This window comes from Taudactylus pleione, unplaced genomic scaffold, assembly GCF_031769625.1.
Source record: "Taudactylus pleione unplaced genomic scaffold, aTauple2 ptg000557l, whole genome shotgun sequence".
NCBI lineage: Eukaryota > Metazoa > Chordata > Amphibia > Anura > Myobatrachidae > Taudactylus > Taudactylus pleione.
In genome coordinates, this window is record NW_028284959.1 from 1,568,631 (window position 1) to 1,589,728 (window position 21,098).

Genomic DNA, 21,098 nt, shown 5'->3' on the forward strand with positions numbered 1-21,098 from the left:
CGGCTTGCAGGATGGTGGGACAATAGTCAAGTCACTGCCATTCCATACTGCCCCTAATTAATCTGCATAGCGCCAACGTTTCTGCCTCCACCAGTAGAGAAGATGATAAATATAGAAATAATCTGATATACCATATGGCTGGCTTGTGTATCTATACACTGACATAGCTCATTGTGTTGTGGTCTTCTTTCTTCCAGACTTCCGGATACAAGTGCTTCTCCCAGTAGAATGAACTCCGGTGGTTCTGATGAGTACTTCCAAAGTATGAACCATGCAGAACAGACCTTCCGCAAGATGGAAATCTACCTCCAGCAGAAACAGCTGTGCGACGTTCTGCTAATAGCTGGGAACTACAAGATACCAGCGCACAGGTAGCGTGTCAGCAGTTGTGTGTGGTCTGTGCGTGAATAGTCACATGTTTGCAGTGTAATCCATGAGATGATGCATTCTACTGTAAATTATATGGAATATTAGGAGTCACCAAGTAGTTCCATGACCACATAAAGGCTTCAGGATTCAGGTTCCCGTGGATGCAACACCACGGTGACAACTCAAAGTTCTCATACTACACAAATGTCTGTAATGATTGGTGATGTGACCCTTTTACTCTGCACTGTTCATAAGTACATAAGAATGGATGGAGCAGGCTAATGGGAATCAGAAACTTTGCTAGGTGATTGTCCCCCTATAACCATACTGCCCTCACATATAAATATTATGGCATAGATATGTATACTGTGTATATATATATATATATATATATATCATAATATTTCTATGTGAGGGCAGTAGGGGCCAATCACCTAGCAAAGTTACCGATTCCCATTCACCTGCTCCATCCATTCTTATGTACTTATATACAGTATATATATATATACATATATATATATATATATATATATATATAGTGACACAGTTAGGTTAGGGGGTCCCTCTCCTGGGTAGAGGACTCCTTCCTTTCACACACAGCAGCTGGGAAACAGTACGCCAGACTGGATGCAAGTACAAGCTGGTCGGCGCCAGTCTTTATTGTGCAATATCAGAAATAACACAAAGAAAACATAAACGTAAATCCTAGCCCTGTCGGGGCACTAACTTCGCAGGTAGTTCCCTCACTACCAGAACCTGGCAGGGCCTAATGCCCTCACCAGCAACAAAAGCACAGCACAACACTTACAGTTAGGTTTTCAAGTGTCTCTGAGCAAACTCCCTGTCTGCTCTCCCAGGTGAGACAATCAGCCCTCAACACACTAGGCTTATATTGGCCACTCTCAGGTGGAAACCTTAACAAGCCTGTTACCAGGCTGCGAGAACCAAAACCTGGAGTGGCCGTGGGTGGAGCCCTCCCTCTCCTCTCACCCACAACCCCCAGGTCCCAAACCGGCTTTTCAAAAAGCCGAAACTCAAGCCTGCTACACTGCAGACTTTCTCCTGGGGGTTTAAACACATAGGACAGGAATCTGGGAAAAATGTCCCTGCCACAGACCACTTTACCAGTGATCCTATCACAATATATATATATATATATATATATACACACACACACTTACTGTACATACTGGAGTGGAAGATCTCTCTACTGCTTGTAAGCCTCCATTTTCACCATCTGGGGTTTGTCCCCATTAGGTGTAAACTAGGGGTTAGCGGGTTCGGATTTCTGAAATCCGAGCCCCCCCGATCCGAGGCCGATCCGAGTCAGGCTCCACTTTTCCAGCCTGACTCGGATCTGAAATCGAGGCAAAACGTCATCATCCCGCCTTCCGGGTCTCGCGGGTTTTGGATCCTATATTAGGTACCCGCGTCGGCGCCATTTTCTCACTCGGCTGTGGACAGTGAAGAGGGAGGGTGGGAGTTAGGGCTGGCTGGGCTGTGTAGTGTAGTGTAGTGTAGTGTAGTGTAGTGTAGTGTAGTGCAGTGTAGTGTTGTGCTGTGCTGTGCTGTGCTGCCCTGTGCTGCTGTTGTCCATAGGGGCTGTGTCCACTACTTCAAAGTCCATAGGGGCTGGCTGGACTGTGTTGTGCAGTCAGTTGTCCATAGGGGCTGTGTCCACTCCAAAGTCCTGTGCAGTGTCCCAGTCCTAAAGGGGAGCTGTAGTGTTGTCCAGGGGGTGCTCTGTCCATCAGGGGTGCTCCCCCCAAGTGCTAAAAAAAAAAATTATGTGTTTGTGAATTGTGTGCGCAGTAGCCGCACGTGCATCAACAAAGTAGTGCCAAGCGTGCGCTTGTGTCCCATAAATAAAGGGCCGGCTGGATTGACCGCTAAAGGGTGCTGTAACCCCAAAAGGGCACTCCAAACAAAATTAAAAAATATTTTCTGTGTTTGTGAATTGTGTGCGCAGTAGCCGCACGTGCATCAACAAAGTAGTGCCAAGCGTGCGCCTGTGTCCCATAAGTAAAAGGCCGGTTGGCTTGTCCGTTAAAGGGTGCTGTAACCCCCAAAGGGCACTCCAAACAAAATTAAAAAATATTTTCTATGTTTGTGAATTGTGTGCGCAGTAGCCGCACGTGCATCAACAAAGTAGTGCCAAGCGTGCGCCTGTGTCATAAGTAAAGGGCCGGCTGGCTTGTCCGTTAAAGGGTGCTGTAACCCCCAAAGTACAGTCCAAACAAAATTAAAAAATATTTTCTGTGTTTGTGAATTGTGTGCGCAGTAGCCGCACGTGCATCAACAAAGTAGTGCCAAGTGTGCGCCTGTGTCCCATAAACAAAGGGCCGGCTGGATTGACCACTAAAGGGTGCTGTAACCCCCAAAGTACACTCAAAACAAAATAAAAAAATATTTTCTGTGTTTGTGAATTGTGTGCGCAGTAGCCGCACGTGCATCAACAAAGTAGTGCCAAGCGTGCGCCTGTGTCCCATAAATAAAGGGCCGGCTGGATTGACTGCTAAAGGGTGCTGTAACCCCCAAAGGGCACTCCAAACAAAATAATTAAATATATTTTTTTGTGTTTGTTAATTGTGTGCACTGTGGCTGCACGTGCATCAACGAAGGAGCAGCGCCAAGCGTGCGCCTGTGTCCCATAAGTAAAAGGCCGGCTGGCTTGTCCGTTAAAGGGTGCATAACCCCCAAAGGGCACTCCAAACAAAATAAAAAAATATATTTTTCTGTGTTTGTGAATTGTGTGCACTGTGGCTGCACGTGCATCAACGAAGGAGCAGCGCGAAGCGTGCGCCTGTGTCCCATAAGTAAAAGGCCGGCTGGCTTGTCCGTTAAAGGGTGCTGTAACCTCCAAAGGGCACTCCAAACAAAATAAAAAAATATATTTTTCTGTGTTTTTGAATTGTGTGCACTGTGGCTGCACGTGCATCAACAAAGGAGCAGCGCCAAGCGTGCGCCTGTGTCCCATAAGTAAAGGGCCGGCTGGCTCATTTCTTAAAGGGTGGTGTAACCCACAAAGTGCACTAGTCTCCAACAAAAATAAAAAATTATTTTCTGTGTTTCTGTGCGCCTTAGCCGCACGTATATATCAATATAACATAAATGGAGGACCAAACTTTCTCCGACAAAAATAAAATAGGGAAAGATCAAGAACCACTTCCTCCTAGTGCTGAAGCTGCTGCCACTAGTCATGACATAGACGATAACATGCCATCAACGTCGTCTGCCAAGGCCGATGCCCAATGTCATAGTAGAGGGCACATACAATCCCAAATGACAAAGTTCAGGAAAATGACCTTAAAAAAACATTTAAATCATCTGAAGAGAAACGTAAACTTGCCAATATACCATTTATGACACGGAGTGGCAAGGAACGGCTAAGGTCTTTCCCTATGTTCATGACTAGTGGTTCAGCTTCAAATGACGATGGAAGCCCTCCTCCCGCTAAAAAAATCAAAAGTTAAGCTGGCAAAAGTACAGCGAAGAACTGTGCGTTCTAAGAAGATATCACAAATACCCAAGGAGAGTCCAAGTGTGGTGGCGGTTGCGATACCTGACCTTCCCAGCACTGGACGGGAAGAGGTGGCTCTTTCCACCATTTGCACGCCCCCTGCAAGTGCTGAAAGGAGCACCCACAGTCCACTTGCTGATATGCAAATTGAAGATGTCACTGTTGAAGTACAACAGGATGAGGATACTGGTGTAGCTGGCGCTGAGGAGGAAGTTGGCGAGGAGGATTCTGATGGTGATGTGGTTTGTTTAAATCAGGCTTCGGGGGAGACAGTTGTTGTCCGTGGGATGAAAAAGCCCATCACGGTCATGCCTGGGCAGAAGACCAAACATTCCACCTCTTTGGTCTGGCAATATTTCTATCCAAATCCGGACAACAACTGTCTTGCCATATGTACCATATGTAAAGGTGAAATAAGTAGGGGTAGGGACGTTAACCACCTAGGAACATCCTCCCTTATACGGCACCTGCAGCGCGTTCATAAAAAGTTACTGTCAAGTTCAGAAACTTTGGCTAAGACCGTAAGCAGTCCAGGGACACCTAAATCCCTTTTTTCCTGTTTTATCCAAGGAATCGGTGGATGAGGACGACATCTTGCCTCCGTAGAGCCAGTTTGTGCAGGGACACATAAATTGCCAGCTTGTTTTGTGGGGGCCCAAACGAACCAATCATTTCAGCCACAGTCATGTGGCAGACCCTGGCGCTGAAATGATTGGTTTGTTAAAGTGTGCATGTCCTATTTATACAACATAAGGGTGGGTGGGAGGACCCAAGGACAATTCCATCTTGCACCTCTTTTTTATTCTTTGCATTATGTACTGTTTGGGGCCTAGTTTTTCAAACTGCCATCCTGTCTGCCACTGCAGTGCCACTCCTAGATGGGCAACGTGTTTGTGCCGCCCACTCGTGTCGCTTAGCATAGTCATCCAGCTACCTCGGTGCAACCTTTTGGCCATAAAAACAATATTGTGATGTGTTAGGTGTTCAGAATAGACTGGAAATGAGTGGAAATGAAGGTTATTGAGGTTAATAATTGAATAGAAGCATAAAAACCCACAAATTCTGTCATTTTAGCTGTTTTTATGCTTTTTTTCAAAAAAATACAGATCCAAAACACAAAACTCAGAACCCAAAACACGGAAGGGTGGTTTTGGCAAAACCAATCCAGATCCAAAACACGAAGAAAGATCCAGATCCAAAACCAAAACACAAAACACGAAAAGTGGCCGATGCACACCCCTAGTGTAAACTATTGGGGCCAAACTTCAAATATGTTGCTTTTTGGAGTTTGGTGCATAGGGATAAGATTGTAGTCCCCATTAATAATGGGGACTGTGATCTGCAGCGCTAATTAGCACTCTGTCAGAGATTTCTGTAACATCTCCTGTATTGTGCTATTAGTAAATAGGAACAAGTCATAACATTATGCAGAAACTGCAGCCTCTACACACTTTTATGGAAAAAAAGGTTAACAAATAGGCCCCCAAAGAGCTCCGGCATCTCAATGAGTTAAAAAAGATTGTCTAACTTATTTATTTCCGTCCATGGTACAGGCTACGAATGCAGCTATTTTGCTATTATTCAGGATGTGTTTCTAATGTTTTTTCAGTGCTCATTATATCCAACAATTCCTATTTAGCAAATTTCAAAATTGGTGCTCTAACTTGCAGAAACCCGCAATCCAAACGGCAGTTTGCTATCGATTTTTTGACGAGACTTTCTTTATTACATACAGTGATTTGCAATTCACCTAAAACTGTAGAAAACAGTCAAACAGAATTAGCATTAATTCCACATTTCTTCATTCACAGTATCTATCATGCTGAAAGCAATCACCTGGCATTCAGGAGCTGTAATTTAGGCATTTCTGCGGCCTCAGTGGGGGACCCACTGCTATACAGGCGGGCACTACTTACAGCACGGGTCCTCAGTGTGATGGACGTTGTGACACACTTGCGTGTAATTATTGTATTAAATGACAAATGAAAACGGCAAGACATAAAACTATGATGATAAAAATTCTACTACATTTAAAAACAAAAGCATAGGGGTTCCCGATTCCTGGTTCAGCTCCATACAGCTGTTGATACAACAATTTATCTGGTCACATAAGAGACCCAGACTTAAACGATTATTAATGACACGTTCCACACATAGGGGAGGGTTTCAACTTCCTGACATCAGAAATAACTATAATGCAATTCATTTAAACAGGGTGTTAGATTGGACCAGGAGCCGAGAGACCAAGCAGTGGATGGAGCAAGAAGGGATTTACGTTCAGCAATATCCCGAAATTTTCCCATGGCTTCCGGCTCTACCAAAGCTCCATCATTCTCACCTAAACATTACCCCGACCCTTTCGGTTTGGAAATTATTGCGTCGTATACCTGATGTCTCTTCGGTGTTCGGTGTTCGGTCCCTTAACCTCCTTTTTGGCCAATGTTGATTTTTCTCCTGGTTTGATTTTATCACATTTCTAGGGCTGGGTGATTGAAGGGATATTTATAGGGGTATTTAATATGGGTGCGATAACATAGTTTTTTGCGTTAATATCGCACTTTTTAAAGTTTTTGCGTTAATATCACTTGTTTTAGTTTTACACCGTATTCAATTTCAAAGACTTATCGCAGTTTTGAAAAGTCTTTGATAAAAAACGGGGATAACTTTTCACCATTGAATAGGTGTCGAAAAAAAGTGCAGAATTGGGGTTTAGGGGTGCAGGCTTAAAAAAAATAGCCTGCACCCCTGAGATTGACATTTAAAAAAAGAACTGTGTCAAAAAAAGTTTAAAAAAAAATAGGGACACCCCAAAAAATGTATTTAAAAATTGGGGTGCAAAAAAAAAAAAAAGGGAAAAAATTGTTAAACAATAGGGAAATAGGTTCAGGGCTATTCTGCAAGTATGCGGCAGGTGTTTTCTAGAATAGAATTATAGCGGCAGGTGCACAAATGCAGAATTTTTAAAAACTGACTTTAGGGACTTAAAAATATGCTAGTACCCATTTTCATGTACCCCAAATTTGATGGGACCTTTAAAAAAACGAAAAAAATAACCTAAGTGCTCTTCTGCATCACTTCTTCAATGTCGGGAAAAAAACACCTGCCGTGGCTATTTAAATCCCCGACTTTCAATTAAAGGCTAAAACGGGGGTACCCATAGTGATCCCCCATGTTTTTACAACTTTAGGGGGGTCTTACAATTATTTTTAGGAAAAATTCATAACTTTACGCAAATCCAACTTCGGAGTTTCCCGTTTTCGTTAATTTTATTTTGAATACGGGGATAAGTGGGAGCGCGCACCATACCTTTACGCAGGAAAAAACTCCGATATGAAACGTTAACTTCGCCAGGGAAGTTAACCTTTCATATTGAATACCCCTCTTAGAGTTGGACAACTGGTCACTTTCAGCGGTGTGAAACAATTTTCAGACATTAAGAATAAATGGAATATCCCACAAAAAGACTTCTGGAAGTTTTTACAGATCAGACACTTTCTCCAATCGAAGTCTAGGATTGCGTTAGCTTCTAGGGAGATGACACAGTTTGAGAAGATTTACGATATCCACTATATACAAATTATTACAAGAACAAGGTTCCCGGACCCCCACCACTTTACTTTAGCTTGGGAAAGAGAACTTAATTTAAAACTAACAGAGAAAGATTGGGAAAAAATATTCCTTTTAAGCACATAGCAGCTCTGTGTTCAAACCAGAGAGACCCAATATAAGATACTAATGCTCTGATACAGACACCCTCTACTATTACACACAATGTACCCTTCAATATCATCTAAATGCTGGAGATGTCTTGATTCAGAGGGATCTATGTTACATATTTGGTGGTCCTGCCCTCTTATAGAACCTTTCTGGAAAGATGTCATTGCAATTTCCAATAACATACTTGCGATATCTGTCCCCACAGATCCAGCCTTCTGGCTATTAAATCACTCTCACACTTCATTGTCACAATATAAAAATTCACTGTTGCGTCATTTGGGTAACGCTGCACGAGCATTGATACCCATTCTTTGGAAATCATCTACCCCCCTACTCGCAAGACATGGTTTTCCAGACTAGAGTATTATATATCAATGGAGGAACTTCTATCTTCCATAAATAAACAGTCTGTTTTTACTTCCACCTGGAACCCTCGGGTTGAGTACAAATCATCGAGTACATATACCAATTGGGAGGCAATCGGGAAGCCGACTGCCTAAATACCGGCAGCCGGCTTCCCGACTGTCTTATCCCGGCAAGGGTGAAATACCGGGCGTCTAGATGTAGACGCCCGCATTTCCCTGATGTCGGGAGACCGGCACCCGGCATCACGATCGTAGTGATGCCGGGCGCCGCGAGCGGACAGCCGCGGGGGGGGAAGGTTAGGTTTAGGGCTCCCGGGGGGGACTTAGGGTTAGGCACCCCCCGGGAGGGTTAGGCTAGGGGGAGGGAGGGTTAGGGTTAGGGTTAGGCACCACCGGGGGGGACTTAGGGCTAGGCACCCCCCAGGGGACTTAGGTTTTGGCAGCGGGAAAGGGGGTGGTTAGGGTTAGGCACTTAGAGAGGGGATTAGGGTTTGGCACTTAGGGGGGAAGTTAGGGTTAGGCACCCCTAAGGAGGGTTAGGGTTAGGGGGGTTAGGTTAGTGGATACTTACCTATCCATGATTGGGATTTCCAGCGCTGTCGGGCTTCCGCTGCGTCGCACTCTGCTCCTGTCGGGCTGCCGCTGATGGGAATCGAACCGCCGGCCATGTGGCTGGCGGTATTTCATACCAATCCCATACCAATTAAATTTCTACATGTGTTGATGCAAACTGATTCATTGTGAACAAAAAGTCCGCTTCCTTTCATTATGTAAATGTTTATTATAAGGGTCAAAATATCCCTCTATACCCCCTTTTATTTCCCCCTTTTCTCTCCCTCTCTTTTTATTTTAACCTTTTTCATTTCTCAATTCAGAAAATTGAAGTGAATATTGTACTAAATGTCTCTTCGTTGTCATATTGTTGATATATAGTAATGTTAAAGTTTTTGTTTTTGCGCTGTGTCGAGACATGTAACAATGTTTTGTGAACAGAATGTTTTACAAGATTGAATGGAAACTGTTTACTTTATTACTTCAATAAAAACAGAATATATAAAAAAATAAATAAAAACAAATGCAAATCATAAAGTAATTTATGCTTCACATATAATCCAGATTACACAACTCCGTATGCAAAGCCATGGCAGCCTATGGACTAAGATATGCTAATTAAACAATCTGTCCGTCTATGTGCGTATTTGGTTGATGCATAGTTGCCTACCTTTAATACTCTCTTCCCGGGAGAAGCCCGGGTAAGAGAAGCAGCATGGGGCCGGCGGGGGCGGGGCTTGACAATTTGCGTCATTAAGCCCCGCCCCCTCACGGTAAACTTCTCAAGTGGGTACAATTTACATAGGGGGCAGGGCCAAATGCTGTGATTATGCAGAATCACGGCTTAAGCCCCGCCCCCTTCACGGAGACCCGCGATCGCCACGGGTATTCTCCTCATTCTGCCCACTTCACTAGGAAGTGGGCAGAATGCGGGAGAAATGCCTGCCCTTTCGGGGGTGCGGGGGGTTACTAGAAAAATGGGGAGCCTCCCGCGAAAACCGGGAGGGTAGGCATGTATGGGTTGATGTCATGTGTCCTGGTCGCACTGCCGGCTGTTTTTTTAATTTTCTTTCATGCTACAGCAGCCATCATCAGTTGGGGGTGTTGAGAGAGCCATGTTGGGCCTGGGGAAGGGGTCCTGGCTAATCGCGGGGTGCGTGGGCCACGCTTCTTTAGGATAAAAAAAACAATTTTGCTGCACCGCGTAGCGTCGCTGTGCGCTCAGCCCGGCATAAAGCTGGGGAGGCGCGATCAGTGTGATCGCTCCCCCCCCAGGCATAGGAGACTGCTTCTCAGCAGCCACGAGCAGTCTTCCACTGCAGCCCAGCACACAGCATCGTGGCTGGAGCGGGTGTCCCAGCGCCAGACCCGAGCCACTAGAGCATGCAGGGGGGGTTTCTGTGTACCCGAAAACCCCCTCCCCTGACAGACTTAAGAGTAGACACCATCTTCTTAAGCCCGGCTCCCTTGCGGTAAAATGCTGCGATTCACAGGTCACTCAGAAGGAGGCGATGACAATATGACGTGTGACTTTGGAGGCATCGGGTCCGCGTGCTTCATCGCAGCCCAGTCGCAATAGCGATCCGTAATTATTCAGGCCCTGTGTTTGAATAATTACAGTTAGGAGCCGATTGGTTGGTACTTTATCCACTTTATCACTCTGCAAGGCTTAGCACATGGGCTAAGAATAGCTAATTTATTTATTTTAAGTCATTAAGATCTTGATACGTAGCATGAGTGATAGAAAATGTTAAACGATAGATAACATACTGTACATGTATCACAGAAAAGACAACTGCCATCCATAGAATAAAGGGCCCGATTCAGACCCGGACGCTAAGCCGCGGACGCACGCTATGGGTTATTGTCGCCCGTCTGCGCATGTGTATGTGAGTAAGGGGAAGTGGGCGTCCTTCTGTCAGGCTGCGATCGCAATGCGAATGCAAACATTTACATGTTACCGCTGATATTAGCAACTGCGTTGCGTGCGTATAAGCAGAATAACGATCCGTAGTGAATCAGGCCCACAGCTGGCCACAAGCGCAGTTTAAATCCATTGGTTTTTTTCAAAGTGTCTATACATGAGAGAAGTATATACTTAGAGGCTATAGGCATTTGTATGCAGCCCCAAATTATAAAGAATATTTATTTTGGCAAAAAACAAATGTTTTGTATCATTATTCCCTGTTTTGGAAACAAGCATAAAACAGCCATTTGAAACATTTTAAGAACCCCAAATACTTTTATTAAGGCCACGAATACACATTTATACTTATAATTATAGCGGGTACTGTATAGGCATGAGCGGGTTCGGATTTTAGAAATCCGAACCCTGAAATGAGCCCCCCCGATCCGAGCCGGGAACCGAGTCCGGCTCGGGTTTTTCCGCCAGACTCGGTTCCCGCAATGAGGCAAAACGCCATCCTCGCTCTGTCGGATTCTCGCGGGTTTTGGATTCTATAAAAGGTCCCCGCGCCATTTTTCACTCCGGCTGTGGACAGTGAAGAGGGAGGGTGGGGGTTGCTGTGCTGGTGCTGCTGTTGTCCATAGGGGCTGGCTGGGCTGTGTTGTGCAATGCTGTTGTCCCTTAAAGGTTGTGTTGTCCATAGGAGCCTTGTGCAGACAGAAGAGAGGGGCTTCAGTGGCTCCTGTGTCACTGTAGTCCTAAAGGGGTGCTGTAGTGTTGTCCAGGGGGTGCTCTGTCCATCAGGGGTACTCCCCCCAAGTGCAAAAAAAATTATTATTGTTTTTCTGTGTTTGTGTACACGTCAAGGGCCGGCTGGTCTGTTGAAGGGCTGTGTAACCCCCAAAGTGCCCCAAAAATTAAAACATTTAAAAAGTGTTTATTTTTCTGTGTTTGTGTGCGCGTCAGCCGCACATGCATGAACAAAGTAGCAGCGCCAAGCGTGCTCCTGTGTCATAAGTCAAGGGCCGGCTGGTCTGTTGAAGGGCGGTGTAACCCCCAAAGTGCCCCAAAAAATGTAAACATTTAAAAAGTGTTTATTTTTCTGTGCTTGTGTGCGCGTCAGCCGCACGTGCATCAACAAAGGATGAGGATGACAGCTTGCCTCTGTAGAGCCATTTTGTGCAGGGACGGATTAATTGCCAGCTTGTTTTGTGGGGGCCCAAACGAACCAATCATTTCAGCCACAGTCATGTGGCAGACCCTGGTGCTGAAATGATTAGTTTGCTAAAGTGTGCATGTCCTGTTTATACAACATAAGGGTGGGTGGGAGGGCCCAAGGACAATTCCATCTTGCACCTCTTTTTTTTCATTGCATTATGTACTGTTAGGATGGCAGTTTGAAAAACTACGCCCCAGTCTGCCACTGCAGTGTCACTCCGAGATGGACCACGTGTTTGTGCCGCCCACTCGTGTCGCTTAGCATAGTCATCCAGCTACCTCGGTGCAACCTTTTGGCCATAAAAACAATATTGTGAGGTGTGAGGTGTTCAGAATAGACTGGAAATGAGTGGAAAATAATGTTATTGAGGTTAATAATAGCGTAGGAGCAGAAAAACCCACAGAATCTGTGATTTGTGCTGTTTTTATGCTTTTTTCCAAAAAAATTCAGATCCAAAACACAAAACCCAGAACCCAAAACACGGAAGGGTGGTTTTGGCAAAATCAATCCAGATCCAAAACACGAAGAAAGATCCAGATCCAAAACCAAAACACAAAACACGAAAAGTGGCCGGTGCACACCCCTAGTACTGTACCTCTGTGAAAAAATGATCGTGTGAATGCCGCCTTGTGCCTTTTGCAATAAGATTGCATGGACGCTATAAGGGAAAATAATAACTAACAAAGGGTGCGATAACTTAATGCGCTTTAAGTTATCACGGGTAATTGAATTCCCCCCCATAAAGCTTATCTGATAACTCAAAAACAACTTCATGGATAGTTTTATATACTGTATGCATAATCTTCTTTAATAGAGCTCATAGACAAGACATAAAAAGGACATAGTGTAATACCATTAACATATGCAATAGCATTCATAAAAGAGGGATCACAATAATAAAAAAATATATTATAGGCTCTTCCCAATAACTGGAAAACATCAGCCAATCCCCCAGCAGTTTCCAACGCGTTTCATTTTGACACAAAAACAATGGTGTCACTTATTTTTTAGAACAGATACCAATTAGTTTTTTAAATTAGATACAAAAACACTTTGACACCTTAAACCTCTCCTGGAACTTCCTGGTCTAATGGGTTTGGTCGTACAGAAATCTTTTAACGCTACAAATAATCACAAATTCACTGTTTGGAATTAAACTGAATAAGTCAGGAGACCTGAAGAAATATATCGCTCCATATACCGCCGATGCGGGACACAAGATAACTCTTAAAGATGATTCCCTAAGATCGCATAAAATTAGCCAAGTACTGTACAGTGTTTCCATTTCCAGGAAACAAAAATGCTTTGTAAATGAATAGACTGATGCTTGTTACCCTGGAGATTTCACACAAGCTCACGGTCACATTTCTCTTCCTAGGTTGGTCCTCAGCGCCGTTTCGGACTACTTTGCTGCGATGTTTACCAGCGACGTACGTGAAGCTAAAGAAGAGGAGATAAAGATGGAAGGAGTGGATCCTGATGCACTTAAAGCTCTTATACATTATGCTTATACAGGTAATGGACAATGTAATTTACCAACAGAATATACTTCAGCTCATACAGAGCTGGACCTATTATTTGCACCAAAAGCGCAGGTATATATTGTGCTGAAGAAAACAAGAGGTCTTGCAGAGCTGGCAGCTGGGTACGATGTAGGATACTTCCATCTCTGGGTCTGATTCATAGATGAACTCAATGGCAATGACGTACACAGATCAAGCATTTGTTTTCCATCGCGCATGCGTATAAGCCGCACTGCGATTACGGACACACATAGGAATTAATTGCAAGGTGAGTGACAGTTTGTCAGCGTTTGGAGGTGGTGATGGGGGCGGAAAAAAAATTGCAGGCGTGTCTGACCGTTTAAACACCATTACATGGGCGTGCAACAGGAGAGCCCTGTGCATGTCAGGAGAGCTGCCGAGTCTGCAGCAGGCCAGACCTGAGACAAGGGCAAGATGGCCGCTCAGTGTGCGCTGAAGTTACTGATATTTACGCAGGTAAGTGACGTTGTACTGCTGCATATGGAAGGCAGCAGTGAGCGTCCTTATGCTGGGGTAAGCTTTGGAACTATTTGCATTTTTTGCAGCTGCGTTTTGTGCAAAATCGCAGCTGTGATTGCATTAGCGCCCATCTCTAAATCTGTGTGGGCAGCATATTTGCCAGATTTACTCCAATAGAGAGCAGATGTATATGACACCAAGAGATGTTTCTGGGTGGGGGAGGATCCAGAAGCTGCATCATACAACTTACTGGGTGGAGGAGGACCAAGAGGCTGCGTCATATGACCTACTGTGTGGGGGAGGATCCAGAGGCTGCATCATATGACCTACTGGATGGGGAATGATCCGTAGGATTTATCATATGACCTACTGGATGGGGGAGGATCCAGAGGCCGCATCATACGACCTACTGAGTGACAAAAGATCCAGAGGCCACATCATACGACCCACTGGATCCAGAGGCCACATCATATGACATACTGGATCCAGAGGCCACATCGTATGACCTACTGGGTGGGGGATGTTCCAGAGGCCGAATCATATGACCTATTGGGTGGGGGAGGATTCAGAAGCCACATCATATGACCTACTGGATCCAGAGGCCACATCATATGACCTACTGGGTGGGGAATGTTCCAGAGGCCGAATAATATGACCTACTGGGTGGGGGATGTTTCAGAGGCCGAATCATATGACCTATTGAGTGGGGGAGGATCCAGAGGCCACATAATACGACCTACTGGATCCAGAGGCCGCATGATATGACCTACTGGGTGGAGGAGGATCCAGAGGCTGAATAATATGACCTATTGGGTGGGGGAGGATCCAGAGACCGCATCATATGACCTGCTGGGTGGGGGAGTTTCCAGAGGCCGCATCATATGACCTACTGGGTGGGGGAGGATCCAGAGACCGCATCATACGACTTACTGGATCCAGAGGCCACATCATACGACCTGCTGGCTTCAAATGCTCCTGCTGACCAATGACCACTGTCACATGCAAAAATTTATGTAACAAACTACAAAAAGAAGCTATATTTCTTTATGGCGTTGATGTTAGTGGCTCAGTTCTATGATACAGAAGGGGAAATAGGATCAGCCAAGAGCTGTCCTTTGTGAGTGAGGGACGTCCGGGTCTATGCCGCCAAAAGTCCCTCTGGTGTCATTCTGCGCATACACAGCGGGAAGTGCTGGGAGAGATCTGAATGGATCCCTCTCACATTACTCTGTGAAGAGAAGCACATAGGCTTCTATACGGTAATGCCACTGCATCCAATCCCCAAGAATGACTTCTTTAATATCTGGTGAACCTAAGTGTGATCTATACTGTCATTTATAATGAGAAAAAGCAAAATATATATATATTTTTTTTATAAAGAAACCACAGATACATTGTATTCACAATATTTGTTTTCTTTATGATATGTAGTATTGCCCTTAGGGTACACATAGGAATGTCTGTAATTATATGTTTATTATAAGTTTGGGGGTGGTTGCAGGGTGTTAGGGATATGCAGGGGCGCCGAGAGGGGGGGGGAGCAGGTACAGATTGCCCGGGCTTCCTGAGGGGCCCGGCGGGGGCCCGGGTCCAACGACGCCCCCCCTCCCTCACAGCAGCCCAGCACATAGCGTGTGCTGAGCTGCAGTTGGAGACTGCTCCTGGCTGCTGCGCAGCAGCCACAGCAGTCTCCTATGCCTGTGCGGGGGAGCGATCACACTGATTGCGCCCCCCCTGGCTTTGCGCCGGGCTGAGGGTGCTCAGAGCGCCCCCCTCCCCGGCGCGCAGCGCTGCAAATCTTTTTTATTTAGTTTTTCCCACCAAGAGGGCGTGGCCAAGCCTCCCGAGATTAGGCCACGTCCCCTATTACCGGGGCCCGCCTTGGCTCTTGGCGGCCCTGGGGATATGAACCCAAACATTTGGTTGACCTGACCCTGAGTTAGAAAAATTTGGTTTTGACTCATTCATTTTATGACTCCTGAGCTGAGATAACTAAAAATTTTGAGTTAAAAAATGGAAGTTTGAGTTAGACGTTGGCATCTTGAATTTAAAAGATGTTAAAATAAACTATAAATAAAAGAAATTTATGGGTTAGACCTTTTCTATTTTTTTTTATTTGATCAGCGGACATTACTGGGAATCAGTGAGGTGTTTGAATTCTCTGTTCACATGGAAACCAATTAAATACACTACACATTGTGCCATTGAAGATCAAACAAGTTCAACCATAGTTGAACTTTATGCGCCTTGCTTAAATTTAACTCCAATATTTAAATATATATATAGTTCAAGAATTTATTGCATTTTAAAGTTTAGAAACGTGTTGTTAACCAGACTAGAGAACCAATTTGAAATAACTTTGAGGTATTCTAGACCTGGAGGAACACTTGTGAGGAATGATGAGCAGCGGATTAGCATACTATGGGGGAGATATATCAAGGCTTGAAGAGAAATATAATAACCAATCGGCTTCTAACTGACTTTTATCTAGCACAGTCTCTGAAATGACAGAAGCTGATTGGTTTCTTTGGGCAACTTCTTCACTGCATCTCTCTTAAAGCCTTGAAACATCCCCCCTTGGGCCTGTTATTCCAAGGACCCCCCCAGGATGTACCAACTTGTGACGGGTAAAGGAACCTTCTCGTCTATGACCATTGTCATCCTTATGTGATTTCTTCACAGTGGAATTTTTTTATTTGACTGCCGCTAGTGCATATTAAATCAGTACACCTAGTGCTTACATTATTAGAGGAACTTTTCTCAGACTTTCAAAAGTTTTAATCTAAAATCATAAATAAAAGATAACCCAATTCGTCTCTTCCTCCTTTGTAATATCTGCAGTGTAGCGGGATTACCGAGTGTTACAGCTACTCTTTTTGAATCAAAAATATCTTATCCAATTGTCAACATCAAAGAATTCAAGTAAGAGTTTAGAACAACTCTCTCTGGAACAGAACCTTTGTGGAGTTCTATCAGCAGTATAAAGGAAAACACCTGCCTATTAATCTTTACACAGAGATTAAAGGAAGGCCCTCAGGAAAGCATGCTGACTCTCAAACAAAGAGCAGGAGGATTAGTGTTTAAAACAAAATGTATATACCCAACGCTTCAATTTATGCTAATGAACCCTGCAAAATAGAGAGAGTGCTGATTGTAATGCAGTAATTGCCAGTTCAGCATAAATTATTACAGACAGTTTAACAAAGTCAATAAATCTTAAACCCATTGATGTCTAGAAAGAGATCGTTCCCTCAGACTCGATCAATGACGATAAATTAGTAAATCCTGTTCCAATCCCTGCAAAGCTTTGTGCTGGCGTGCTGTACATTGTAGCGTTAGAATGTCACCTACCATAAGAATCTGATTGGTTCAGAGCACTGAGCACTATTCACCAAGCGCGATTTTGTTAGCAATAAATAATTCCAGCCAAAATTAAATATTTCCTCTTGAGTAGGATTAATGAAGATAAAATAAAATAGAAAAATCTCATTTACAGTACTAGGGGCTCCATTTATGTAGCTGTTAATTACCAAAAGTTGCCTGTCCGGCAAGGTCCAGCACTCTCTTCCTCCTTTGCGGTGTCCCCTCCTATGTTGCTGGCAGTCTAACTTTGCTGGCGTCAGTTTATTGACTGGTGCGCTCGCGCAAATGCTGTTTGCGCCCTCTCATTGTGCTTCAAACCGGAAGGGACTCGGCAAAGTCTGCAAGGCTTCGCCGAGGACAGAAAGGATTTGCTGGATACCCATTGCTGGCAATAAGAACAATACCATTTATGCCATCTATAGTTGTAAGCAGTACTGTCATAAACAGCTAAGCTTACCGTTGTTTGATAAATACAGAACAGATGTCGTAACCGCTTTAGTGAGTGCCAAAGAGGTTATGACCCATTCTTAAATGGAGCCCAAATAAGTGAAGGTATCTTCTGCAGTGGAAGCGGATACCAGTATCCTCAAAGTTACTTTGTACAGAGGTGTTTTGTTATAGCTGTTGCCCATAGCTACAGTATGACGAGGGAGAGCTGAATCTGGTACGTCTGCATTGAGAATGTGTGGCCTGCTGGCTGAAGAAAATATACACGCTTACCACGGGAAAATTCAGAACCAGAAATGGTGATCACCACTAACCATCAGTAATGAAAGTATTAGGTAGAGAGATACAATGACAGCAGGACGCACCCTGGAGCACTATTATACTTAGCTAAAAAATATAATTGTAGAAATTGTGACTTCACAGGCTGCATATTTTCAGGAAATGATGTGAAATACCAGATTGGTGTTATTGCTAACTAAAGTTCAACCTATGTTATATCACTCTCAGAGGTATATTTACTAAAGTGAGAGTTTTTAGACATGAAGATGTTGCCCATAGCAACCAATCACATACTACTTAACATTTAACTAACACCTTTTAGAAGATAATAGCTAGAATCTGATTAGTTGCCATTGGCAACATCTCCACTTCAAAAAACTCTCACTTTAGTGAATATACCAAGTCTGTTTGTAATATGTGCTGTCTACTCTCTATTGCACAACAAAAATGTGGTCAATGATTGTGCCAAGGGTCAGGTCCTGCCTATCCCCACTCACTGAGTGAATCTAGTCTCCAAAAGGCTACTTATCCTCCATTCTCATGCTCCATTCTCTTCATCCTCCATTCTAATACTCCACTCTCTTCATCCTCCTTTCTCATGCTCCATTCTCTTCATCCTCCATTCTCATACTCCATTGTCTTCATCCTCCACTCTCATGTTCCATTCTCTTCATCCTCCACTCTCATGCTCTATTCTCTTCATCCTCCTTTCTCATGCTCCATTCTCTTCATCCTCCTTTCTCATGCTCCATTCTCTTCATACTACATTCTCATGCTCCATTCTCTTCATCCTCCACTCTCATGCTCCATTCTCTTCATCCTACATTCTCATGCTCCATTCTCTTCATCCTCCACTCTCATGCTCCATTCTCTTCATCCTCCTTTCTCATACTCCATTCTCTTCAACCTCCTTTTTTATTCTCCATTCTCTTCATCCTCCATTCTCATGCTCCATTCTCTTCATCCTCCTTACTCATGCTCCATTCTCTTCATCCTCCATTCTCATGCTCCATTCTCTTCATCCTCATTTCTCATGCTCCATTCTCTTCATCCTCCTTTCTCATGCTCCATTCTCTTCATCCTCCTTTCTCATGCTCCATTCTCTTCATCCTCCTTTCTCATGCTCCATTCTCTTCATCCTCTTTTCTCATGCTCCATTCTCTTCATCATACATTCTCATGCTCCATTCTCTTCATCCTCCACTCTCATGCTCCATTCTCTTCATCCTCCACTCTCATGCTCCATTCTCTTCATCCTCCATTCTCCTGCTCCATTCTCTTCATCCTCCTTTCTCATGCACTATTCTCTCTGGAGAGAGCTAAAGTGCAGATAGATAAAGTACCAACCAATCAGCTTCTACTGTCATTTTTCAAACACAGGGGATTCCTTTCATTAAGCATTGGAGAGAGATAAAATGGAGAAAGATAAGTCCCAGCCAATCAGCTCCTAACTGTCAGTTTACAAGCTGTGATGGAAAAATGACAGTTAGGAACTGAGTGGCTGTTACTTATCTTTATCAATTTGTTTTCTCTCCAAGGCTTAGGGGGAGATGTACTAAGCCTTGTAAAGAGATAAAGCAGAGAGTGATCAAGTACCAAGCAATCAGCTCCTAACGGTCACTTTTAAGGCCGTGTTTAAAAAATGACAGTTAGGAGCTGATTGGTTGGTACTTTATCACTCTCCACTTTATCACTTTTCATAGTTTAGTTCATCTCCCCCTTCGTGAATAGACCCCAGGGGGAGATGTACTAAGCCTTGTAGAGAGATAAAGTGGAGATAGATAAAGTACAAACCAATCAGCTCCTAGCTGTTATTTTTTAAACACAGTCTCGTAATGTGACAGGAGCTGATTGGTTGGTACTTTGGGGTCTATGTACTAAGCCTTGGATAGTAATAAAGTGGAAAGAGGTAAAGTATCAATCAATCAATCAGTTGTCCATGACCCGGTGGAGGGGGAACGCTACAGATTACTCAGCATAGGCGGACAAATCATCTGCAAGCGGCCGCTATTGTACGCTAATCCCCGGGTTCCTGAAACGCCAGTGTCAAGAAATTGATTTATAGAATTTATTAGACTATTGTTCATGTCTGTAATAAGATATAGCTGAATTTCATGCCATTATATCGCTTTTAGTCTTATCACCTTTTACCTTGTTACAGAGACCCAAAATAAAAGACATAAAACCAATAATCCCAGATATCAACACATCATTTATATTTAATACAAGTGTTTAATCCCCCTGGTGGGTTTTGAAAGATTTTCTTCCTTCTACCTGGAAAATAATATATAGCGGCTTCCTGCTCAGCTGAGCCCCTACAGAGACGATCAACACGTTCTGAAGACTTCGCACGTCTTCCCCTTGTGTGACAAAGTACTTCTCTAACACCTATAAACTGCTGACTCCTGTCTCCGCCGCTGAACTGATCTGTATGAGAAAAAAACGCAAAACTTTCCTGCAGCACAAAAAGACAATTTTTTTTTTTTCTAATCACAAATAATATTAATAATTCACAGTACTGGGAAAAAAATATAGATATATATATATATTGGGCAGAATGTACTAAAGTGAAAAATGCGGTTTTACAGCATTTGCCATATGTACTAAGAACCGGAATTGCTGTGCTTCGTGTCGGTTGGTAACGCCATCTTCAGGTGGCGTCACCCAATAGAAGCCTATGGGCTTATTTTCAGAACACTCCCCATGAGAGGCATCCAATCGGATCCCTCTCATTAAGCCCCGCAGCCTTTTGCGCAAGCGCAGAAGGATTTCTGAGTGTTAAATTTGGAAGTACCTTTATCCGAGTGTAAGGACAGCTCTTATAGGGAGAACTTTCCTTTGTGATTTTCATTGCATTTCTGATACATACCATGGTAATCAATCACGGTATGTACCTGATAAGAGGCGGGATGTACCTGATAAGAGGCGGTATGTACTTGAGGCGGTAAGAGGCGGGATGTACCCGGTAAGAGGCGGGATGTACCCGGTAAGAGGCGGGATGTACCTGATAAGAGGCGGGATGTACCCGGTAAGAGGCGGGATGTACCTGATAAGAGGCGGGATGTACCCGGAAAGAGGCGGGATGTACCTGATAAGAGGCGGGATGTACCTGATAAGAGGCGGGATGTGCCCGGTAAGAGGCGGGATGTACCCGGAAAGAGGCGGGATGTACCCGATAAGAGGCGGGATGTACCCGGTAAGAGGCGGGATGTACCCGGTAAGAGGCGGGATGTACCCGGAAAGAGGCGGGATGTACCCGGTAAGAGGCGGGATGTACCCGGTAAGAGGCGGGATGTACCCGGTAAGAGGCGGGATGTACCCGGTAAGAGGCGGGATGTACCCGGTAAGAGGCGGGATGT

At 44.3% G+C, this 21,098-nt stretch overlaps 1 protein-coding gene across 1 annotated transcript in view; it reads left to right on the forward strand.

Annotated features, from left to right (window-relative positions):
- KLHL4 (kelch like family member 4) overlaps positions 1–21,098 on the forward strand; it is a 243,846-nt gene that overhangs the window by 156,207 nt on the left and 66,541 nt on the right. Inside the window, exons 2-3 of the mRNA XM_088452902.1 lie at positions 198–371; positions 13,027–13,163. Of these exons, the coding sequence (XP_088309028.1) occupies positions 198–371; positions 13,027–13,163 (311 nt within the window). The remainder of the gene's footprint in view (positions 1–197; positions 372–13,026; positions 13,164–21,098) is intronic.